General features: G+C 41.7%; 4 protein-coding genes across 5 annotated transcripts; 1 reads left to right on the plus strand and 3 right to left on the minus strand.

The window, feature by feature from the left end:
• Nucleotides 1-2279: 2279 nt before the first annotated feature.
• Nucleotides 2280-7858, minus strand: p3h4 (prolyl 3-hydroxylase family member 4 (inactive)). Its single transcript, XM_072369380.1, has 7 exons — nucleotides 7301-7858; nucleotides 6417-6566; nucleotides 6154-6325; nucleotides 5946-6074; nucleotides 5705-5850; nucleotides 5190-5273; nucleotides 2280-2948 (listed from the first exon to the last, which is right to left on the minus strand). Exons 1-7 carry the CDS (start codon nucleotides 7742-7744, stop codon nucleotides 2799-2801), a joined length of 1275 nt encoding a protein of 424 aa, XP_072225481.1. The 5' UTR covers nucleotides 7745-7858; the 3' UTR covers nucleotides 2280-2798.
• A 2303-nt stretch (nucleotides 7859-10161) lies between these two features.
• Nucleotides 10162-14919, plus strand: LOC140273285 (peptidyl-prolyl cis-trans isomerase FKBP10-like). Its single transcript, XM_072368805.1, has 10 exons — nucleotides 10162-10477; nucleotides 10910-11055; nucleotides 11146-11335; nucleotides 11429-11574; nucleotides 12710-12899; nucleotides 12981-13126; nucleotides 13216-13405; nucleotides 13647-13789; nucleotides 13882-14045; nucleotides 14151-14919. The coding sequence occupies exons 1-10, from the start codon at nucleotides 10284-10286 to the stop codon at nucleotides 14337-14339; spliced, it is 1698 nt and encodes a 565-aa protein (XP_072224906.1). The 5' UTR covers nucleotides 10162-10283; the 3' UTR covers nucleotides 14340-14919.
• Nucleotides 14920-15079: 160 nt separating this feature from the next.
• Nucleotides 15080-19430, minus strand: LOC140273286 (7-methylguanosine phosphate-specific 5'-nucleotidase-like). Of its 2 annotated transcripts, XM_072368807.1 has the most exons (9): nucleotides 19326-19430; nucleotides 18887-18985; nucleotides 18728-18797; nucleotides 17834-17880; nucleotides 16813-16898; nucleotides 16585-16674; nucleotides 16342-16504; nucleotides 16061-16261; nucleotides 15080-15971 (listed from the first exon to the last, which is right to left on the minus strand). In XM_072368807.1, the coding sequence occupies exons 1-9, from the start codon at nucleotides 19326-19328 to the stop codon at nucleotides 15861-15863; spliced, it is 870 nt and encodes a 289-aa protein (XP_072224908.1). In that variant the 5' UTR covers nucleotides 19329-19430; the 3' UTR covers nucleotides 15080-15860. The 2 variants fall into 2 exon arrangements, with proteins under 2 accessions (XP_072224908.1, XP_072224907.1); XM_072368806.1 differs by lacking the exon at nucleotides 19326-19430 and having other exon boundaries at nucleotides 18887-18997.
• A 1473-nt stretch (nucleotides 19431-20903) lies between these two features.
• LOC140273146 (kelch-like protein 11) lies at nucleotides 20904-24885 on the minus strand. Its single transcript, XM_072368664.1, has 2 exons — nucleotides 24299-24885; nucleotides 20904-24106 (listed from the first exon to the last, which is right to left on the minus strand). Exons 1-2 carry the CDS (start codon nucleotides 24853-24855, stop codon nucleotides 22522-22524), a joined length of 2142 nt encoding a protein of 713 aa, XP_072224765.1. The 5' UTR covers nucleotides 24856-24885; the 3' UTR covers nucleotides 20904-22521.
• Nucleotides 24886-25261: the final 376 nt, after the last annotated feature.

Below are 25261 nucleotides of genomic sequence, written 5' to 3' on the forward strand. Positions count from 1 at the left end.
ATGACCGTAACTTAGTGTTTTCAACGTCAGATCGACCGACATACATTCCACTTTACCTGTCTGTGCGTTCTCACCTCTTCCAAAGTTAGTAGGTTTACTCTGTATGTCTGTTCAAGAGTGAATGTATGGGTGTAAAATATTTTTAAAGAAAGGAAGAATGTATGTGCGCTTACATTAATGTTAGGAGCAGTTGTGTCCACCTACACTTTAACACTCCTATCACAGGTAGATAGGCAGGTTTTTACCTCTAGAGGATTATCTCTTTCTACAACTTGTTGTTCGCTGCAGCCATGATTCCATAAAAGGCAGCACATTCAAACCAATTTTTATGTCATGTATCTACAGAAAAGGAGCACTTGCCCAGTGTATGCACACCTGTTTGTAAATATGTGCAAAATATAATGAATGTTAAATGCGATGTATGAAAATTTATTGAAAGCTATGTTGAAATGATTAGTTTTATCTGTTTCTGCAAACATTTAGCTCTCCGTATCTTGACACAACCTGCATCTGCAAATCTCTCCTGAAGACAGCACCCTCCATGACCTTGCCATCCTCATTCAAATTAAATCTTTTGTATATTTGTTGATAGGCCTGGGCCCTGAGTGACCGTCTCGGCACAGAAACTTTATATTGATCCTCGCTGTAAATGAGATTAAAAAGATCTGGTTTGGGGTCCAAGAGGAAACTTGTGTGATACTGTCAGATTGTATGAGGTCAGTTTGTTTGAGCTTTGCACTATGGTAGATGCACTATTGTTATGATTACAATATGTACAGAGCGGGTATGAAATACAATCGGGAACAAAAAAAAAGACGCGTGATGCAGCATACCCCATATTTTTCGACACTATCTTTTGAACTGAAGCAATGGAAAATAATTAACTGATGCCTGTAGCTGGATTGAAGTGAAGAAGAAAATAAACCATTAAAACATGAAACCACCACCCCTACTCTCAAATCTCACTGCCTGTCTTTTTTGGAATTTAATGGTTAGACTAATAAAGTAAATTTTTTGGGTTTGGTAATCATTAAACACGATGTGTACTTGAACATAGAACAAGAGCAACATATCAAACGCTGAAAATGGTGAGTTTGGGGTTTTTTTTTGTGATCATTTTAAATTCGATGGCAGCAACACGTTGCAAAAACATTGGGACACGTAAAACTAATTCCTGAAAAAGTTGTGTCATGCAAGAAAAAAAGCAAATACCTTAGGTCAGTAATGTGTTCGGGTATAGAGAAAGAGAGTTCGAATCCCTTCAAAGCACAGAAGAGGAGACTGAGTAGATAATTAGACTTTTTTTAAATGATACTTCTCAAAGTAACATTGCTGCAAATTTGGAGCTCAAGTCCGTCACTGAATCCACAAACAAAAGTTAAAACTCTTCTTTGTCAAGATAAAACGGATATGAATAAGATCCAGAAACACTGTTGCCTCTTCTGGGGCCAAGCTCATTTAAGGTGGACTGAGGTGAAGACATAAACTGGAAAATCATTGATCCTGCATCCTTCTGGCCTTCTGTAATAATATGCAAGTCTATTGGTACACGTGTTACAGAAAACTTGCACTAAACCTACGAAGGCACCATTGATGCTGAACAATACATCCAAGTTTTGGAGTGACATCTGCTGCCATTCTTTTTCAAGAAAGGCCTGTTTCAACAGGATGAGCCCAAACCGCATTCTTCACATATCTGAGCAAAGTAACTCCGAAACAAAAGAGCTATAGATGCTAAACTGACCTGCCGGCAGTCCACATCTGTCACCCAATTCTAATCTTTAGAGCAGGGATCTCAAAGTCCGGACCTCAAGGGCTGCTGTCCTGCAGGTTTTAGACGTTTCCCTGCTTCAACACACCTGATTTAGATTGATGCCTCATTAGCTGCTGTGTGCAGAATTTAACAATCTTTTGAAGAGATCCATTTCATCTGAATCGGGTGGATTGAAGCAGGGAAACGTCTAAAACCTGCAGGACAGTGGTCCTCGAGGGCCCCGAGATCCCTGATTTAGAGCATTATAACAGACAAAATTACATGAACAAAGCGGCCTCAAACTGTTGAGCAGCTAAAATCCACAAAAAAAATATATATATATATATTGTCCTCTCAATTCCAAATAGAAGAAAAAGTTCTACTTTCAATAAAACAGTTTTTTTTTTTTTTTAATTCAACCACCAGTGGTACCCCAAAGCCTGTATCATCAGTATGCCCTCAGGTTCAGATTACCCTCCCACCAAATGATTTCTGCTCTTTTGAATAATTACCTGTGTGTTTGACCATATTTTCTTGTTTTGAGGCCCTGTTTTGGTTTACCATCATTAATTTGGTATTGATCTTTTCAAAGTACTATTGTGATTCCTTATTTAAATTAAATTTTTGTTGTTTCATGTCCGACAGATTTCTCATCAAGAGGTGAAATGGGAAAACTTATATTAAAATATCATTTTAATTAGAATGACTGCATAAGAAAAGCTACATGTCACCTTCCTTATACCACAGCACATATGCATTCAGCTTTCATTAAATAACAAATGTGAGCTATAACTGTAGAATAGTCATTTGCATTTTTTTTTTTTTTAAAAAGGCTGATGGCAGCCCAAGACTGAATATGTCAATCCCTAAATTTGATCAACATGATGGATACTGCAGGGTGCAAGAGAAAAGGAATGAGTGTTTGTTTCTGCTTAACACAGTTGGGAATGAGGACGTCTGTTTGTGGAAAGGTCTTTGGTATGTTGTCACAAGAGGTAAGGCAGAGTTGGAAGAAGTAGCTTTCTGCTCATGGATGAAAAAGACGTCAGTCCGCAACCTCTCCAGTGTCCCACTTAGTTTTGGGTTCCTGCCACCATTCAGCCAGGAAGGACTCTTCGTAGTCTCCCATACCCTCGAATTCAGTGTCAGGATTTTCTGAGCGAGAGGTTGCCATCTCTTCCGGACTGACCATGTCCTAAAATTTAAAAGGAAACACAATCAGTCAACAGAAAGTAAGCAGTTTGCTATCTTACTCCCGTTCTAGCTGGAAAAAAACTGATGTATTCCTTTCTTATTACTATAAATCTGTCGCATGTGTACCCTGTAATTCAGCCTGAACTCTCAGGTCCAGGCAGTGTGTCAACAGCTGGGAGGGGCTAACCCAAGTTAAATGGATGTGGCACAGTCTCAGAGGCCAACACCTCCCAGCCACATACCACACTCTGTTGGCGGAAAATACAACCCACCTCCACACCCACTTCCTCTGGAGCCTTCCCCCAGCTTTCTCCCTTTCATCCTCATTTCTTTCTGTATCTTCAACAGGAGCTTGTGTTTAATCTGCAAGCCTCTCTTCTTGTGCTGCATTTAAGTGTCATTTAATCTTGTCAGCTCATGTAGAGTTTAGATTTTATCTGCTAAGGCACTGAGATGCCTGGCTTTGAAACCTCTGCCGCAGCATAATTAAGACTGATGGAAGTTTGATTATTCTGTTTTTTCTCTGGAATGCTATTGCTGTAAAAAGATAAGCAGAACTAGATGTAGGATTTTGATAAAATTCAGTGTGCAATTTGTCCATTTCTATAAATAAAACACCTTTTATCAACAAAAATGCCAACAAACCAAACAGAAGTCAATTTTGTTTGATCATTTTGTTTCACAGTAGCCCAATTCATTATATTTATTCAACAGCATTAACCTTCTTACATGGGAACTATCTTGATAGAAGTGTATGGAAAAATACGGAATGTTAAAAAACACTCGGCACATGATTAGAGGAACCTCCAGTCCATCACCATCAATCATGGGCTAGCTTCAACCATTTAGGTCAGAAAATGGAGCCAGCGGGTACACACTGAGCACCGCCATACGGCACTGCATCGCCTTTATTCGGTCAGGATGAATGTGAAAAGACAAGAGATTGAGATTGTTTTCTTTGTAACATCATGGTGCAATCTCTGTGTGAAAAGGGCTTAAAACTCTTTCAGTGATGACCAACAAAACCACATTGGATACTTCACCGGGTGTGCTTTTATCCTGTTGATGCTGCAGGCCACATAATAAACAGACAGCCAAGGGAAAAATGTTACTTCATTACTAAAGTTGGAAGATTAAAGCAATGTAAAAAAAATTTTAAAAAAAGGAAAAGAAAAGGCCACAAAGGGGAAATATACAGTTGTTGGATTGAGATTGGTTGCTCACGCACATCCACCTGTTTAATGTATCGACATGAAACCCAGTCAGTGTAACTGCACAACAGAGGAGCTTCACTTTAAATGTTGCAGCCACAAGGAATTCTCAGTTTGTGAAGACATGTCTGGTTGTTCCTATGCTTAAGGCAATAAAAGAAAAAGAAAAAACTCCTTAGAAGTACCTTTGCTTAGCATTTAGAGAATCTGACCAGCTCTTATCATGGCTGCCACTTAAATACTTTCAGGTTATCTTACTTAGTTTGAGACAATTCTAAGGGAAATTAGGCTTAATGCCTGGCAACGTAGGTGGATGATTTAATCTCATGAGCCATGTGACAAACAATCAAGCAAAATCCCATGATAGCAAAATAACATGATCCCCTTACTTTATGTAATGCAGTAACCATGCACCAGTGCTGTTCAGACAAAAACCCTGTCCAGGCTTCCATTGCCATTTTTTATTTGCATTTTGAGGATGTGAAACACAAACTGCCTCTTGTTTTAAGTAAATATCACTAGTAACATTGCCTAAACTGCCACCCTATATTTGCCTCATATCAGTCAATGGAAACATGTCTGATTCACATTTATTTTTTTGTCGCTTTTCAAAAGATTGCTTCAGGTTATGTGAATGGAAAACTGGATACTGCTCCTTATTTTTGATTGAGGACAGAAATAATTATTACCCCTCCAATAAAAATGAAGTATTTTACGTTATCAAAATGGCAGTATAGACTTTGTACATGCCTGATGAGTGATATAAGCAGTAGATATAGGACTACCAATCTCCAGTTTTAAAAAGAAAGATTCAGACAGCTTAGATTTCATGTATGACAGAGTTGAGAGTGAGCAGCTGCAGTCAGGGAAGTAGAGGAGTCAAAGACATAATGGATTATTTTCATATTAAACTAAATATGTAATATTAATGACCAGATATTAGGTTTCAGTGTTCAATGACTGCTTGGAGTGGGAGTTAAGTTCACTACATCTTTCAGGTGTATTTGTAAAAACCAACAGTAGAAACAAACCTCATCATCTGTCTGTAGGTAGTTCTGTGCAAACGTCAGCATCTCTTTCTGCTTGGTTGTCTGGTTAAAGTACCTCAGGGCTTCCTGTAAAATAAAAGACATCAGCACTTGTGTAAGCTTGAGCAGCAGGTGAATTGGTTTTACAACACCAAAATGTGAGCGACTAAGCTACAAATTTGGGCTGCAGGGTTTTTGTTTACAGTTTTTTTCTCTGCCCGTTTTATAAGCCTTAAAGTTGTCACAGCAGGCTGCCAAGTTTCGTTTAGAAAGCAACACAGTTGGTGTACCACCACAGCTCCGTGCACAACTGCTTTACACAAGCTGCTGTCAAATCTACACCATGTACAAAGGGGAAAACAAGTCTGCTTTTACACAACTATATGAGCTTCTAATTACAGGCCTGAGATTGTGTTAATGTTCGTTCCAGCACTGTTTTCTGCAACCATTTCCCTGCTTTTTCATCCACCAGATTCCTGAAGAGCTGACGGGTCAGGATGGGTAGTAGATTTACTTACAGGCCGAGGCTGAAAATCTTCTTCCTTGAGGCCCCATTGCTTCCGATAGAAACGATAGTAGGCCAAGTTTTGCTGCATCACCTGGTCATTGGGGTCAAACAGCATGTAACTGGCTGCACAGGGAGCTGCGTTCTTCACATCATTCACTGGAAAGTGTGACACAATAACACATTTTAAGAGAATGACAGAGACTCTCAAATAAAAGCTTAAATTCAGAGTGTTCCTTTATGATGGACCTCACATTTATAATACGAAAACTGGAGGTAGTGATACATGGTGGCCACAAATTTCTCCACAAAGAAGCCTCCAACGTTGGGTGTCAGGCGCTCCTCACATTTCACTTTACATTTCAGCACATCAAAGAAGAGATCTGGGGGAGGTGTGACAGAGAAAATGTTATTTTGTGTCTCAAACCTACTGCAGCTGCTCCTCAACTGCTCTCTTCTTACCTGCCAGGGTTGGATAGAAGTCCTTGAACTCTAAGATCTCATACGAGCCCTCACAGACTCCTAAGCAGAGGCTATAAATTTCAAAGTACTGCGTGATGGCCTGCTCCATGTTTCTGGCACTGCTGCTGAAGTCTCCGCTGTTGTAGAGCGTCACACTCTTGAGGAAAACACTCTGAGTAGCAAAGATATACATTCTTTTAGGTAAGTAGGATTGAAACAGCATGCTTTTTATAGGTGCACAATGGAAATGTTGAGCTACCAACTTCATACGGCTGCTCCTCATGGTCGATAAGATACTCCTCCACGTCAAACAGCGTCTTGTAGTAGTTCATGTTTTTAGTCAAAGGGGTATCGTTTGGGTTCTTTTTCAGGAAGGTGTGAGCTGCTGCCACAGACTTCTCCAAGTTGTTAAGCTGGAGAACAATGCAAAGCATGATGACAGCCATCGTGAGCCGGGATTTCCAAAAATACTACATAACAACACACTCTGTCACTCAAACTAAGAGATACCAATCCCTGATGCATCTAAGTGTTTTGGGATCCCTGTGTCTCAGGCAATTATCATTTAAAACCTGTGTTTTCGTTATGTCAATAAATAACAAATGTGAAGGATCACAACAGGGGCTTCTGATGGTGGCTGATCAGTTTTTTTCACCTATATGATGCATGCGCTCAATATTGACATCCCCTGCCTATTACTAAACATTTCACGCGAGTTTACACCCATATACTCTCAAAATGTTTGCCCTGAAAGTAAAACCTAGTACCCAGTGCTCTGTCAGACGGAGAAGAATAGGGGGATTGTTTTCATGGGAACACTGGAAGAGACGTGGCACATGCTCAACTCGGTCTGCAGGAGGGTGCAACAAAGCAGCAGGGAAACTACACTCCTCACTAGAAGTGTCCTCTCGGTGAATCAAACCACGTCTACCAGCCTAGAGGAACCAGAAGTGGACGCCTTTGTAGCGTGTTTGCGGCTGTTACGCACAGTTTTTGGAACGCTTAATTCACAAACCATATGTTCCTACGCTTTAGCTCCTAAATCAATGACTTCATAACTGGTCGTTCTGTTTCATAATAAAATGCTCACATCTGTTTAGCCACTATTTGGTGCATCATTCAACATAACAACAGCCTTTGGTCTCACCTGGAAGTATGCATACTGAATGTACCGATACGGTATCCTTTTCTCAAAAGTTTCCAATAAATCCCTCCGTGGATAGGAGAGGTTAAACACTGGAAAATCCGCCTTGCACTTTTTAAGGCACGCAGCCCTCAGCAGGATGTGGCGCACGACGCGGAGGCTGCTGTCTGGGAACAGGACGTCGTTGTCCCTGCTGATGGAGCTGCAGTTGCGGCTGCAGAAAGCCTCGCTGTCCCGCAGCAGCCGGTGGAGCCGCAGGCTCAGCTCTAGGTATTTAACGCTCTCTGCCCAGTTCTGCGCAGAGTACTGTTCCAGTGCGTAGTTGTACGCGGACTCCAGCGGCATGATGTCCTTCTGAGGGAAACTTTTGAAGCTGTACTTCTCATACTGAGCCTCCACCAGAGCCAGGATGAGAAAGGCCAGACACAAGCTTCTCAGGAGCATCATTACATCCACCGGCTCCGATGGGAGTCTGTTCTTATTTGAATGGGTCCGGACTCTTTCCTTTTCTTTACCAGGGATAGCTCATGCCTGTCTGCACGTAGGCTCTGAAATCCCTGTAGAAACAGATGCTGAAAACAAGAACATCTGGTTCTGACTTTCAAAATACAAGCAGTAACGTGCCTTTGGTGATCAATTTCTAAACATCCTGAAATTTATTTGAGATTCCTTTAAGTTATCTTCTCCATAAAACATTATTTTCAAACATAGGCTGTAAAATAATCTATTTGCGGTGCAAGGCAGGTATTATTTAAAGCCAGGTTCTTGAAATTGCCGCTCTTATGAATTATTGTGAAGGCAGAGCTCTCTGCTTCCGGTGCAAATTGTGGTCATTCTGGTTTACTAGACGCAGACGTCACACTTTGGACCTAAAGGAGGAAAAGGTCCAGTTTTCAGGTTTTTACAGGGTCATTAACATTAACAGACCAACCTGAACACAAACCCAAATGTAACAATAATGAAAACAGAAGGGTATTTATCAATAGCACAATTAGTGGAACTTGAATATTAAAGTGTAATGTGCCAAAAAAAATCGTAGAGTACATCAACTCTCAATAGCTGCCTGAAGAGCTTTTGAAAGCAAAGTTTTTGTTCGGATTTTTTTTTTTTTTTTTAATGACAAGCTGAAACATGCACTGGTGAACTTAACATTCCACCTGTTTAGCTGACACATCACAGGGCAAATCCAATATCTGACTCGGCAGAATCTGATGAAGCTCTACACTAATCATGGTGGAGGCCTGCAGGCCAGTTATGCTGCTGGGATGGTTATTAGGACCCAGAGGATAAAAACTGATCTGAGGCTGACAGATTTATTCATTATTCTCCTTATAACTTTTGAAGATATGTCTTGGTAAAAAATTCCCAATATAAGGACTAACACTATTAATTTAAAACGCCAATAGATAACTCAGGGGTTTTGGGCTCCTGAGTGAAACATGGGGTCAGGTATCTGAGTCAGGCTTTACACGTTTGCAGAATTCCTTTAAAAAGTGGGTGGGGGCCTGGGGCCACTCCTCCCTCAGCTCTCTGGAGCAAACGACCCGAAAGATACGATAAGTGAGCCAAAAAGAGCTGGAACAAAGCCGGATGTGAGGTCGGTTTTCCATCTGCACTAAAAGCATGAAGCAAAAGCAGTCTTATGTGTGGCGTTACATCTACTTTCATGTCAGTATGGCACCGTGAAGAGTGCTGTCAAACCTTTGTTTAACTTTATCAGCTGTAGAATATATATCTATCTATATATATATATAGATAGATATATACTGCATATATAATTATTTTTTTTACAACCACCGGCCACTTTACGAGTAAAAGGTTGGACCCCCTTTTGCCTTCAGAACTGCCTTAATTTTTAGTGGCATACTTTCAACAAGGTGTTGGAAACATTCCTCAGAGATTTTGGTCCATTTCGACATGATAGCAGCAAGCAGTTGCTGCAGATTTGTCGGCTGCACATCTATGATGCGAATCTCCCGCTCCACCACATCCCAAAGGTGCTCTGTTGGATTGATTCCTTATTACTGTGGAGGTCATTGGAGTACAGTGAACTCGTTGTTAAGTTCAAGGAACCAGTTTATATATATACATACATACATACAAGGGCTGTCCAAATGAATGAATGAATGAATTGGTGTGGTCTGCGCTGCTGTAGCCTATCTTCTTCAATGTTTGACGTGCGTTCAGAGATGGTATTCTGCATTCCTTGATTGTAACGAGTGGTTATTTGGTTGACGTTTCAGTTTGAACTACAGCAAGTTGTCTTAACCACCTCTACATAACTAAATGCATTGAGTTGCAGCCATGTGATTGGCTGATTAGCTATTTATGTAAACAAGTGCTTGAACAGGTGTACCTAATAAAGTGGCCGATGAGTGAAAATATATATATGTATTTTGTAAATTAGGCCTAGTTGTCTTTTCAGTTTTTATCACAATTCAAAATTAAACATACCTACTGAGGGTACCTATGTTGCAAGTGTATAGTATTTAGTTTACTTATTTACCCTCAGTGGCAGCTTGGATTGGCCCCATGGATGGATGTTTCCGTGCATCAGTTCTATGTACTTGCAGCATTCCTGGCATGGAACCGCTGAAGTTTCCAATATTTCATACAAAAAAATTTTTGGTTTTTGTACCAAATGAAGGGGGTCACATGTTTTCACAGTTTATTTTAGCATCTAGCTTACTTTTATTGGTAGAAATGTCTTTTGCAAATCTGTAATAGAGTGATAAATAAGCTTTGACCTCCATCTTCAACAGTGAAATAACGTTCGATTTTATTTAAGTGAATGTCACACATATGGCTTTTGCTTTGGAATGCATAACCGGAAGCTGTATTAGTTTTCCATCACACTTCACAGCCGGACCGCCCCATACTTGTTGCAGTACCTTTTTCTCAGTTCTTTCCACTTCATGAACCACATCATCGCTCTGGCTGGCTGCTATAGTCCCTTCGCTTGCTCTGTCGTTTTCCTGGTTTGCAAATGGATCTGATCATATCCTTCGAGCTTTTGCTTTTTCTTCACGTAGTGTTTTGCAGCACCGGGCCGTTGGTGGATGTTGTTGTGGATCGGTACGACGTACCGAAAGTTTGTCCCCGAGAAGTGCAAATAGAAGACTTTATCCGCTATCACTTTAACGGTACCTTATATGAAGACGGGAAACAGTTTGACTCCAGGTAAAATTTCAACGAGATGCAAATCCCTTGAATTTGTTCTCTAATTGTCGATGTTTATGTGAACAAACTGACGTTAGTCACATCAACAGTGTTTCGTGTTTGCTCTTGCAGATGTAATCTGAAGAATTCAGTCCTTACCGTGAAATTAATTTTGGCTCACAAGTTTTCTGCTGAGATAATAACTGCAGACGTGTCAGTATAACAGTGTAATTAAATGTACCTCAACCAAGACTTTGGGTCACCTCAGTGTGGCCCAGTGTTTTTGCTGCGATTGGTTTCCAAGTAGTAAATGTAGGTGGAGAAAAGGGGGGGTTGATGTTTGTTGCCACGCAAATCATTGCAAATACATATATGTATGTTTTTTCCTCAGGTTACAACTAATTTCACATTTCTGCCCATACTTTTCTGTCATCCACCTTCCTACTTCTGCAGCCATGACCGTGGCAAAGCCTTCATCAGCCAGGTGGGGCTGGGCAGGCTCATCGCAGGGATGGACCGGGGTCTGCAGGGTATGTGCGTCAACGAGCGTCGGAGGATCACAGTTCCGCCACACCTGGCATATGGCAGCATTGGAACAGGTACAGCAGAGCAAAACCACCACACTAACAGTGCTTTGCTGGTGATGTCATGCGCGCTGGTTTGTGTCAACTGTGCTGCTGAATCCACAGGTGGAGTGATTCCTCCTGACGCTGTGTTGGTGTATGACGTCCTCCTGCTGGACGTGTGGAACACCGAGGACAAGATTCAGATCCGCACACTCAACAAGCCCACAGGCTGCAGCCGTGTTACTGCAGCATCGGATTTTATCCGTTACCACTTCAATGGCACCCTGCTGACTGGTGAAACCTTTCAGTCCAGGTGAAGCTGCACTGTAGCCCACCACTTCCTTGCGTACAGGCATCTCTTCTTTGTTTCTGTGCTTTACGTGAACTTGAAACTGTGTTTACTCAGTTACTCGAAGAATGGAACCTATGACACCTACCTGGGACAAGGCGACCTCATTAAAGGCTTGGACGAGGGTCTCCTGGGCATGTGTGTTGGGGAGAGACGGATCATTATCGTCCCACCCTTCCTGGCATTTGGAGAGAACGGCCATGGTACAGGCTAACATTCAAGATGGATGTGGCTTTAACCTTTTTGCTCACCTGTGTAGAATTAATAATGATGTCCTGTGAATCATTTTAGATGTCTAACAAGAATATTTCTCAGCTTTGATCACCCAAATTCTTATATTATGGTTTTTAGTATTATTTTGCATGTATTTGGTATTAAACTTTTGTAGTAAAGAAATTGGATCTCCATATTACAAATATGAAGGTGGCATTAGATCCAAGGGCAATTCTGTCTCATGTACTATTACAACAAAGTTGGTAATTATTGTTCACCCTGCAGGCAGGCATAGTTTTCAGTTCAGTCCACCAGAGCTGAAATGAAAAAATAATTTTCTGATCAAATTGATCTTCATTTGAATGATGTTAAAATCGATTTATAAAATCGGGAGGTCTATCTTTTGACATGTACCCCTTCCTGTGGGTGTGCCTTTATCCCCTTTTTCGCTTTTCACATCAAGGCAAAGTTGTGTGTTACTGCAAGTTTGAAGGTTTCATGCTAAACTAAAATAAACAGTCACACAAACTAACTTGGGCTCTCTTTGAAATATTGAGAGCAGTTGATGAGGTTCTACAGTAATACTCTGTTGCTTTCAGTGGATATTTGCCGTCTTACTGGGAGTTTTGGGTCGACAGACTGGTCTTGGATTATGCCTGTGATGTGTGCTCAGTTAGTTGCCTTTACTAGTTGGCTCCACAGTTTTATTTAAGTGTATGCATCTATGATTTGCATCGTTTTTATGTCTGGTGGAGGTGTAAGTGTTCCTCTGGGAACTTCTTGAGTGCTGTGTGCAGTCATTGCTGCTGAGCTGGCTGCAGGAAGATTCGTGAATCTCTTCTAAATTATAGGGCTTGCTGTTAGTTAAACTTCAGTGTCTCATTTTCTGTTTCTACACTTACTAAACACAAAAGATGTGACTTGGAGTTGTTCAAGGGCAACTTTGAAAGAGCTGTGATTAATTATCACAGTAAAGGAAGAGTAATCTTAGCTCACACTTCTGCTGAGGACATAAAGCAGTTAAGTTTCATTTTCAGTCTGTAGTAGGTATTTAATCACATTTTTTTAAAACCCTGTCTAACACTTTATAAAAGCAAGATGTAAATGTTGCTTTCTTTCTAACAGGAACAAAGGTCCCCCCTCAAGCCACTCTAGTGTTCGAGGTGCTGATGGTTGATGTTTTTAACCCAAAAGATGATCTTATTGTGGAGGTGAAGGAGGTACCTAAAGGCTGCACTCGCAGGACAGTAGCTGGAGATTACATCCGCTACCACTACAATGGTACCTTCCAGGATGGCACAGCCTTCGACTCCAGGTAAACCTAAAGTTTCATTTTCAGACGGTGCATAAAGTTTCTTCAATTTCAGCTCTTAACACTTCCTTCCTTTTCACGCAGCTACCAGCGAAACAGCACCTACAACACTTATATCGGCATGGGCTATGTGATCCGAGGGATGGACAAAGCTCTGCTGGGGCTATGCGTCGGAGAGAAAAGGAGGATCACGATTCCTCCTCAGATGGCGTATGGCGAAGAAGGAGTTGGTGAGTTAGATGCATTTAGGAGGATTTAAAATGCATTTAGATGGGGCAACAGACCACAAAGTCTTGTTTATTTTTCCCTCTGGCTGCAGGAGACTTCATCCCTGGCTCTGCTGTGCTGGTCTTTGACATTCACGTCATTGATTTCCACAATCCCAAAGATCCAGTTGAGATCAAAGTTACCCACAAGCCTCAGGAATGTAATATGACCAGCGAAGCTGATGATTTCATTCAGTATCGCTATAACTGCTCCTTGATGGACAGCACCCTTCTGTACTCCTCGTGAGCGCCCTCTGCTGTTCATTCTGCTACACTGCATCTCCCACCTTCATGCATGTAATCACTGCTGGCTCTTTGTCTGACAGATTTCAAGGTCCTGAAACTAGACATAACCATTTATGTATCCATGACAACAGCACATATGCCTGCATGCCTTAAGGTTTTGGTACAAGGAAGATGTTAAGCGAGAATTTTTTAAAATGTCTCTGTTAAAAGTGATAACAGCTTACGTGTTGCATTGCAGTGACCAGTACGATTCAGCTTCTGTCACAACTCTGGGAGCCAATAACGTGATTCAGGGTCTGGAAGAAGGTCTGAAAGGCATGTGTGTGGGTGAGAGGAGAGAAGTGGTCATTCCTCCCCACTGGGCGCATGGTGAAGATGGAGGTCAGTTCTGGGAGATTCTGAGATGCACATTTCTTTTTATCTTATCCTGTTTTTTTAATCATACTTTGTCTCATCTGGATGGATGCTTTCAGCTGGAGGAGTTCCCAGGAGTGCAGTGCTCGTCTTTGAACTGGAGTTGGTGGAGCTACAGAAAGGTGTGCCTGAAGGCTACATGTTTGTGTGGCTTGGAGACACTCCTGATCCCCTTTTTCAAACTATGGATCTCAATGGGGACAAAGAGGTCCCTCTTGAGGAGGTAAGTCGACAAGATATGTCCGGTCTATCTAATTTAGCGTCTTAAAAAAAAAGAAAAGAATGTAGAAGTAAGCAGCAAGATGTTCTGTCCAATGTCTTTTTTCAGTTTTCAAACTTTATCAGGCTCCAAGTTAAAGAGGGCAAAGGTCGTCTTCGGCCGGGGCTCGACGCTGACACCGTTATTAAGGATATGTTTGATAACCAGGACCAGAACAAAGATGGGAAGATTGTGGAAGATGAAATCAAACTTAAGGCGGATGAGAAGTCTGAACCAATGACACGAGACGAGTTATGAAGTGGATGTGCACGTGTTTCGATGTGTTGAAGAATAGCCACACGGAAGCAGTGGTTATGTTGTCATTTTGGCAACTATTGTGCAAATATTCTGACTGTTGGCCTTTGTTTGCTGCTGAAGTAATCGCCATTTTACTTACTTTACAAAATGTCTCCATTCTGTTTGCTTGCAATTTGCTTGAGCTTTCAAAATATGCTTGAGATTAGGATCTGAAACCAAAGCAGCTAAATTAAATTGATCCATTGACAATTTTATATCCTTTTGGGGAACATGTCAAAATATTAAGAGTGGAAAAAAAGTAAAAAACAGTCAATAGTCTGTAATATCTATGGTAGACTGGAAAATGCTTTGACATATCAAAGAAAAATGGCTTAAAGAAGAAATCCACAGCCATTCAGGCTACACGTTCTGAAATTATTCTTCTAAAAAATAAAGTCTAGTGAACTTCCCCTCGAAATAAAATGACTGAAAACTACTAGTTGTACAGTATGATTTGTGGGACAGTACAATAACTGACATTTTATCATTGAAAAAGATGTATTATTATGATGTGAAACAAAATAAACTTTTATATTAAAAAGACTCTTTTCATTAATTCTGTATAACAGCCACCTTTTCCAAATAGTCTGTCAGACCAAAGTTTAAGGAAACAGGAAGTTCAGTAAGATGAAACCCCATTTTATATCAGAAAAGTTGGAAAATAAGAAGAGAAAATTTAAACAAAAAAAGTCTAAAGGATGGATAAAATAAAGAAAGGTTTATTGAAACCTCTGTTCTGCAGAAACTGACACTTGTGACTTTTTATTTCCTCAAGACCATTGAACTGACTAAAATAATCGTGTTTTTCTTGGTTAAATCTTCACATCTCTGAGGTAGCTGGTTAGTCCATAAATATGACACAACCTCTGAGTGAGCTGATCCCAAAAAGATGTTCTTTTCTAACATAAAGAGTAGCTGTTATACATCACCGGTAATTAGTAGTACAACAGTGTCACTGAAGTGAAATAATAGTTGCAACAAGAAGGTTTCAGCTTAAAATACACGTAAGAGGCAGGAAATTACCTTCACACTAAATCACAAACCAGGTGCTGTCTTATACCTTGTGCGTTTCACTTTCTGAATAATTCCATCATATGAACACCAGAAATGTGTGGAAAACTCAGATAAAGGGAAAAGGGGGGGGGGCACCCATGACCACATGCAGACTTTGCATACCGTGTAGGACAATGCCTATTTGGCCTCAACAACATTCAGAATGATCGAAAAGCACTTGGGCCAGTGGACAAAGATTAAAGCGTGATGTGAAAGGAGAGCTGTGGCTGAGAACTTGCCTGTGAATGTTCTGGCTTTCCATTTTGTGTGTGTAGGTTCTAGTAAAGATTTAAAAAAAAAAAAAAAAATGAATCAGTTAAGTAAAATTCCTATTGGTTGTTAATAAGAGTCCCACTTGCACTGTCTGAGCATGGACCTCTTCAAGCTGACGGTCCTGGAGTGTCCTACGGCCAGGGGACAGCGAGCTGTTTACTTTTTGCCAGTGAGATAGAGGAGAACAGCATTAGGCACGTCTAAGGTTTCATCCTCTACCAACACTATGTCATATGCATCCAAGTAGGACTGTTTCCTCTCCTCCACCTGAGAAGAAAGACATTTTACTAAATATTTCTACGATATCATGAGAATGAGCTTGAGCTTGAGCTTCAGAGCGTATGCTTTTTACATACCTTGTCATTGAGGAACCCAATCTTGAGGATGTTCTTCATATCCTGCACTCCATCAGCCATGGCGAGATCTCCAAGAGAGTCTCCCATTAGCAGCACGTTGGGCCGTGTCCGTAGCTCCTGGAAATGCCCTGTGTTGAGCAGCGCACCTTCCCTTTTATTGTAGATATGAATCAACTCTCCCTTGAAAGCCCTCAACACCCCCTGTCCGAACAGATCGAGGTCATTATCATTTAAATCTCTACTATTGGGGTGAAATCATAGTTTGTGGAGTGGCAACTCACAGACTCATCGAAGTCCATGTAGTTGGAGAAGACGTTAACGTTGGAGTGGAAGACCTTGGCTTGCCGAATCACCTCTTCCAGGATGTCTCCTATCCCAGCAGAGAAGATGAGCAGAGGGATGTTGTGCTCGTGCAAGTGGTCAAAAAAGAGCTTGTAGCCGTCCCTGTTAAGGCATCCACTGGTTATTCAAGAAGCCACATCACTAAACGCTAAAATAACAACCAAACTTTCAGACGTTCTCACCTCAGCCTGGCCTCAGACTCGTGCACTGCTGTGGCCAGCAGGTCTTTCCTGACCTTCTGCTCTACCAGGAGTTCATGGGCTTTGGTCCACCTGTAACATACATGAGCAGCAGGGTTTGTCCACAAGGGGAAACTTATCAATAAAACTAGTAACCTGAAGCAACATCGAATGTTCCCTGAACTTCTTATTAATAAGCACAAGTGGTAATGATCAGTGATGAATACTAACCATTCCACCATCAAAGGCAGCTTCTCCTCTACTGACCGTGAAGAGTCAATCTCTATGGGGTAGTAATACTTAAGAAGATCATCCAGCTGAGGAAGAAAGGACAGTATTCTGATAACTGAGTAGGTAAGTAAATACTGAGATAAACTCTTACTAGTCTAAGGTTTGCAATACAAGCAAGTCACGGATTATGATCATATTTACAGTTACATTCACAGCTGAGTTGAGCTACGGTTAAAGTTTAATTGGACCACCGTCTTTGTCCCAGAAACCATGCAGGGGAGACTAATTAGAGTTTTTACCCATGATACGCCCACGCTTTGACACTGTGGCCTGTATAAGAAAACATTCCTGACATTCTGCGGCTTGTAACTTTCTCTGTGGGAGATCATCGCACATGTGAGCACAGCTGAAGTCACAGAACACGTTACTTGAGTGGCGGCTTTGTCAGATGACAGTTATCAAATCTGGATTTTATTAGAGCGTAGTGACAGTCTGGAAAGGTTTTAAGTGACCGTGAATAGACAATTATTAATAGGCTGCTTTTGAGTCATAATTTCTGACGTGTGAAAGGGAGCAGCTTCACCAAAATTAGGCTGTTTTAATACACACTTGGAGTGTGTGTATAGCACCTTGGCCCATTTGAGTCTAGTTGAGCGTATACATGCAGGAGGGATTAAATCCCCCAACTTGGTGAGTTAGTTTGGGTTTGAGAGTTTTGATTTTGTACAATTTCAGCCAGATTAACATGTTTACTGTTAGGTTTTGGTCTAACAAACACAATAATAACTTCTTTTTTTCTCCTGTGAGGTAAATGTGTCGATTGGTCACCGACATGATTACTCTCTTTATCTTTGCATTTTTCTTGTCACCCACTAGATGGCAGGCAGGGTTAGTGCAAGACCATGAAAATGGCATTTTTCTTTAGAGAAACACAAAAGTGACACGTTTCATAATGTACAAATAAAAGTGTAAACACTAACGATCAGTTAGAATCACTCCAGCTCAGAAGCATCTTTCTTACCTGTTTCCTGCAGTCGTCTGAGATGACTTTGCTGTTGTCCAGAATATCTACAAATAAAAAACACACCGTGACACAGCTGTGAAACATTTAGCTAAAACAATGGGTTTGAAAATATTTGGATACTAACACAACTTTGGTCATTAAATGTTTGCCACCACAAACCTAAGTTACAGTTAGTTAATGTGGTGTTGGCTATTCCTTTGTTACTGCCTCCTCAGTTTCACAGTTAAACATCTGGAAAAATATTCCAAGTGCAACAAGTTGTGGAGCAGCATTTTTAACTGATAGATGAAATTAGGATCGAGCTGTACCAGAATCAAATAAGGACAAACTTTGGAATGGCTCCTAATCTAATAGGAAATGACATCATTCATAAACAAATAGAAGGCAGTGAGATGGTATGGGCATGCATGGCTTCCAGTGGTTTTGGGTTGCTAATGGTTAATGATGATGTGACAGAAGACATTTTGAGTACAACAGTGTACACCAACATTTTGAAGCACACAGAGATTTATTGTCAGCTCACATTCAACTAAATACAGCAGCTGATTGGACAGCGATGAACAATACAGGTGGACAACAACCCAAAGAATACTGTGAAAGCAACCAAGGAGTTTTCATGATAAAAACGGAAATGTTGCGCAACAGCTGAAACAATCACATCATCACATTCTGATCAAGCTGCACTTTATTTGCAGAAGACAAAACTGAGGGTTTATACTGACAACCAGCATTTTAAGGCAACAACCGCAAAACAGGAGACCATCCGCAAAGGAATCAGGTACTTTAAGTGCGTTTTCATAATAGCTGTAACTTGAAGATGTTTTAGTCATCAAATAAAATGTGTAGGTGAATGACAACCCCAATCAGGTTCTGGTTTGACAGTGTACTCACTGTGGCAGGTGGGGCACCTTTTTCCATTGTATGAAAATCTTGTTAGGGTCATGTCAAAATCTGAGATCACCTGGATAAGATAAACATATCAAATTAGGCCTATCAACGCTGTTTTCAGATATGGCTGATCCTGTTTGTGATGGGTATCAGTAAGGATACCTGCAGGGTCTTGGAGTTAGCCTCCGCCATAGCCTGTAGGATCTTCTGTACCCTCTGAGGGTCCTTCATGCACACGGAGGGTTGGGACAGCTCTGGAATCTGTGCAGACATAATGTGTAAAGGTTAGCCAAGTGTCTAATGAAACAGATCATTAAACAGCACTACAGGCTTGAGTTCTGTAGTTAACAAGAACTCAATTATACTGATACCGAATTGAAACATTACATAACTATGGCGCCTGTCTATATCTGAACACCGAGGCATTAGTCAAAAAGTTTTCTTGAGCTAACGTGCAGAGACGTTAGCTAGCTACAGAACAGTATCAGTTAGTAGTAGCTTGAGCACGCTTTAGCTAGCTAGTATGCTTGTTCACAGGTGTGGCAAAAACATGTGTGGGAAATATTTAGGGTTCCTCTAAAAGTTTGCTTAATAGTATTACCATTTTTCTGAAAGTTATAGCCGATTCGTTGCAGTTATTCAAGTCTTGAGCTGTCAGTCTCCGCCGGACGAGAGCTGTGTTAGCAAGAAAGTCACTGCTGCCTTCCTGTACATTCCAATGAGTGTTGCCAGATCTCGCGATAGAAACAAGCAATCGGCTCCAAGAAAACAAGCCCAAAACAAGCCAACAGGTGACCTACCACATCATGTAAAGAGAGGCCTCTTGATCAGAGCTATAGAGTATATACATATATGTCTATAGCTCTGATCATATCATACATATATGTATATACTCTATATACATATAACAAAAGTACATTAGGTATAAATAAAAAGCAAATTGACAATAAACATAAAACTTTGAACGACTTGCATGGGGCAATTGCATGATTTATGATTTGCAGTGCATTTGATCGGGTGTATTTTGATTTATTTGTCAGTCGAGGACGGCAGATCCAATTAGATCACCCAGATGATCCACAGAACTGATTGATGTGTGGCAGGCTATCTTAAACTCATTTACTTGTCTTGTCTCATTTGGTTTTGAGGATGTAGAACCAATCTCTGTAAGCCTCACGGACGAGGGGAAGGAGCAGAGTTTTGTTGTGCTTTTCTGTGCCAGCAGTATTAAATCAACATGGTGAGCACGTATCTCACATTTACAGAATCGACAGAACGCTTTCGAGTTATCTCCCATCCGAGGTCGTATCCAGTCTTTCTCCCACTCATTACTATATTTCTTTCCATATTTCCATATGTCCTGTCTGTCGTTGATCTGCATGAGTGTGGCTGGTTGCAAGGAAAAGGACAAACTATCGCGTTGTGTGTCTCGTTGTGGAGACTGGAGAGCTGGGAGAGAGGCAGCAAAGCAATCCCAGATAGGCGACTACACTTTAGAAAACCAACCCAAAAACCCGCAACCCGCCACTGACGAGATTTACAAGCGAATTTCAAGAAAAAACAAGCCCAAAGTCTCTCTTTTAATAAGCGGACTTGGCAACTGTGTTTCCATTGTGTCGGAATCTTTACTGTTTCAGTAACGCACACCAAAAAAAAAAGTGGTTAATGACAATTTTCTGATGCTCAAGAGACTAAAATGTGAATTTAAATCATTTCATGAATCAAATCATTATTATTAGATATATCTCTGAACCAGTCGGTTATTTTATCCATTTATTTATTTATTTTAAGTCGTCATTACGAACATATGCGGCACACCTGCATGCAGCAGTTCCCTTTTGTAACTGAAGGTGGGATTGTGCGATCTTCACCCTGGAAAAGGACTGATTCAAGGTTCCAACAAGTCTTTTCTCGGTCAACAACAAAACCAGCCCATTCTTCAAATGTTACTCAACGCTCCATACCGTCTATACATGAGTAAGAACAAGCGCCAAGATTAAATAGTTTAAATCCATCCCGACGTCTTCTCTTTGTCAACAAGCCGAGATGTTGTAACTCTGACGGGAACTAAAGGACAATTACAAGTAATGTGTAACTTTTAGCATATGTCAGCTACATAAAGATACGTGGTTTTTTTCTGGTACAGTCCAACAAAACATAAACACACTACATGTCCATCTGTCTTACAAAACAACTTTAATTGCAAGTGATGACATTAGCATTTCTTACATCCAATTTAAGGACACAATGTCAGAATATCACATGCAAAGCAAATACATAGCTTATTTAAATGAATATCTGCAGTGCTATTTATGTTGGTTATAAAGTGGAAATGAATATCATTTCTGCGCTCTGTAACCTTGATGCCACTGTAAGCGCTGCACAGTTTCTGAATGTCAGTCAAAACACATTCACACAACAATCGCCTTTTGTTTTGCCTTCGATTCATTTTCATTCCATCTTCAAGTCTCTTTGGTGGGCAACAGGTGACAACACAACAGTTTATCACATCTATAATAGATACCCAACTGGAAGTGAGTACAATAAAACATGACTTTCAAAGACATTTAATGTTTAAAACAATTTTGCCCCCACTGATAGCATGTTTTTTTTTTTCAAATATCAAATCTTACTTTCTGGAAGCTGGTTAAAAAAAAGCATTTCTAAAATACAATCACTTTGTCTGATTTAACACAAATTAAATATGCAAAGTCAAAGTGCAGTGGCAGCTTAGACTCATATGCCTCTTTAAGACTTTACAATTAGATGTCAAAAAGTGCAGTTCCAGGGAAGCTTTTGCCATTCTTTACAGAGCGATAACTGAACCCCGTGCAAACATAATTCATGAACACTTCCTCACTCACTCTTATAAACATTTTCTACATTTCTTCTTTAATGAAAAGGGAACACATTGATAAGTAGAGTACAAAAGTGCAAATGAAAGGAATGATTATGCCATTGCCAGTTATTTGGTGCTTAACGCAATGGCAGAATAGAATGCTTAAATATCACGGACGAAGGAATAATTTCATAAAATCTTGTCACATCTCTTGGGATATTACAGTCCACTTATTTCATGCCTTCAGAAACCTGGAGAAGCATTGCAAGTGTTACGTGAACAACAAAAATGACCATAATACACTTTACAGCTGTTGAGGAGAAAAGGCAGACTAGTTTAGGATTTTACAATTAAATAGCCTCTCTGTATCATTTCACATTAGATGCTGCAGCTGTAAAGTAACAAGCAGAACCTTTCTAATAGCGCTATTAAGTTAAGTTAGGCTTTTGGACCGATGTTACTTCCAGGAGGAGATTGTCACAGTGTTACAATGGAATGATGACTCGTCATTAAGAATGTGGGAATGCAGTAATTACTGATGTCACATATTCTTCAAATAAAGGAATGTAAAATATCATATAAATGTATACATATATAGCTTTATACTATTTATGTACAAATAGATAAACAGCATCTATACCAACATAAATGACTAAAGCATATTGAGTATTTTGGCTGCTATATAACACTCTTTTTCACATGTTTACATCCACCTTATCCCTCCTGACAGACCACACATTTCATGGCTTACACACACGTCAGTCATTAACACAACACCGGGTGAGAGCTGATGCCAGACAATTTAGATGAATGAAATGCATAATGAGAGCAACACAAGTTCCACTGCAGTGTTTTCTGTAACAGCAGGAATCGAGTGACGGCTGCGGCGGAATGATGGTTTGCTGTAAATCTTCGGACAGAGCTGCGTGGTTCTTGGATGGAGTAGGTGCTGACTTGTTCAGCACTCTATCTGTGATTGGAGCTGCCGACGCAGGGTAAGGGTGCGCCTGTGAAGCTGCTGCATCTGCTGCATGCGATCGCGCTGGCGAGCCAGGTTCTGGGGCATGGGGTACCGCTGGCAGCCATACAGGAAACGGTACGGGATGCGGACATGGCAGGCGGTAGCTCGGCAGCGAGGCTGAGGCATGGGTGGCAGCAGCATCCAGCGCTTCCTCTCAGCACAGTAGCGGTAGGCCTCCTTGCGGTACTGCTTGTCCACGTCGTCGCTATTCTTCCAGCCTCCGATGATGAAGACATCCTCATCAAAATGACAGATAGCAGCGCCCTCAATACTGGTTACTTCTGGTGGCAGACTCTCTAGGATTTCATCAGAGATGCGCACACTAATCTTCTGCTTGGCAACCTCATCCCGCACTGTGTAGCTCTTGGGGCAGCAGGAGGCAGTGTGGTAGAAATTAGTGGAAGCCACAGCCATCTGGAAGATGCAATAGTTGTCAATGAGTGGCAAGGAGTCAACATCCTGCCACTGACGGCTCTCTGTGTCATAGCGAGTGGTCACCGTCTTCAATCCATCCTCATTATCTGTATCCACAGGTGTGCGGGCTGTGACATACACATAGCGATCCTCCACGCTCACTGCCTTCACATCTCGCAGGATCTTGGGAGCAGATTCCAGATTGTGCCACTTGTCCTGCTCAGGCTCATACACACTGACATCTTTGAAACCTGGACTGAAGTTGCCATGGCCACCAATGCTGTATAAGATATCCTTAATGCAGGTTAGGCCAAAAGAGTGCTTGCGTGTGGTTAAGTTGCTCACCTGCTCCCAGGTGTTGCGATTAGGGTTGTAACGTTCCACCGTCTTTGCAAAGCCTGGTTCCATAGAACCGGCTACATAGACATGAGACTCTGTGGCAGCGATTGCGTGGCCATCCAGGTGGTTGTGGATGTGAGGCAGGTTGACCCAACGATCCTCATATACGAAATAGCCCACACACTCGCTCAGGTAGTCCCCTCCTTCTGACACTCCACCCACTACCATGATTACGTCCATATTCTGGCCAAAGCGAGGCTGAAAAGAGGCCATGTGGGAGGACCAGAACTCCATATCTGCAGACTTGAGGTTTTCAAAGCGAATAGCGTGGCCTTCCACAGCCTCTGACACCAGCCGGAGACAGGCCTCGTTGGCGGCCACCAGTTGTTCATTTTTCACCACCCTGGTCAGGTAGGTGGGCTTGATCTGGGGCAGCCTAAGGAGACGAAACAGCTCCTCAAAGTAGCGGCTTCGCTCCTCTGGGTTCTTCTGCACCCACTTCACCACAGCCTCAAACAGCACCTCCTCCGAGTCCACTGTAATCTCTGCATCTGAAAGCCAGTCACGGACCAGGTGAAAAGGGAGAGTGTAGAACTCGTCATCCTGGATAACTTTGTGGAAGTTACGGCGGATCATGTCTGCAGCCCGTAGAGCCAGCTGGTCCAAGGTGTACATGTGGGCTAGACTGTGCACTGCCACACAGTTAGTCAGGCTCAGCTTCTTCTTGAGGAACTCGCCACAGAAATCTTTCAACTGCAGCAGCAGGAACCTAAAATACAGCAGATAGAAGATCAGAAACTGTGTTATACCAGGCTTCTCAGTTCTGACCTGATAGGCCAAGTCAGATTTTGTTTTCTGCACAGTGCACAAAAACTACACTTAAAACCAAAAGCAATGCTACAGAAGGCCTCGTGCATCAGCTATCATTATTATCTCTCATATGCCCGTAAACACATCATACCTATCAGCCAGCTCCAGTACTTCATGTACGTTGCAGGTGCTAACGCGTATTTCTCCTGTGTACATATACTGGATGACACTCTCCACCGTCTCCGGGTCCGGCCCCAGTTCTGAGCTCCACTCCTTCATCTCCACCCGTCCGGACAGAGACTCGGAGAACTGTCCTCCCAGAAGTGGAGTGAAATAGTCGGTGGCAGCAGCCAGGACAGACCTGTGGGCTGAAAACTCGCAGCTCTGAACGCTCCCGGTAGCCGCCCCGCTGCTAAAGGCTAGCGTCACGTCGCAGAACAAACCCTGCTTCCTCTGCTCATTCTGCCGCCGAGACAGCTCCGAGCAGTGGGAGGAGGAGGTGAAGTCCTCGGCCTCTTCCGCGTCCCCGTCTCCAGCAAGGGCGCTGGGTGTTCCGGTGCCGCCGCCACCGCTGCTGCTGCTGCTCCGAGCAGAGTCCTCCGGGTTGGGGGCCGCCGCTGCCATTCTGCTGCCAGCGCTGGAGGTGAGCAGTGGTGGGGAATGAAGTAAATTAGCGAAGGAAAGGAGGCGACATACGCAGCCACACATACATGGAGTCCAGACTGGGAAGCGTATTTCGTATTCGTTGCGTCATATCCGTCATTTAAAGGGGCGCCGTTTCGCTATTTTCATTTTTATATATCAAATGAACAATTATTGTTTTTTTTCTATTTGATGATTTTTTTAAAACAAAACATTTATATCATTTATAAATATAAATTTTCATGTCAAACACAACAAAAATAACACAACATACGAACAGCTGGACGTATGATAACTTAATTCTAGGAATGATAACTAAGACACTTTATAGTTGTGAAACTCTACGTTCATTAGATGGAAAATACGTTTCGACCAAATAACTTCAGCTTGGTAGACACAGGCAGGATCGCTGGCATGCACAGATGATGAAAGGCGTGACCGACCGTGCAGCAGGCGTTCTAACATCTGAGCA

The sequence above is a fragment of the Leuresthes tenuis genome, unplaced genomic scaffold (genome assembly GCF_036924035.1).
Source record: "Leuresthes tenuis unplaced genomic scaffold, fLeuTen1.0.hap1 SCAF_17, whole genome shotgun sequence".
NCBI lineage: Eukaryota > Metazoa > Chordata > Actinopteri > Atheriniformes > Atherinopsidae > Leuresthes > Leuresthes tenuis.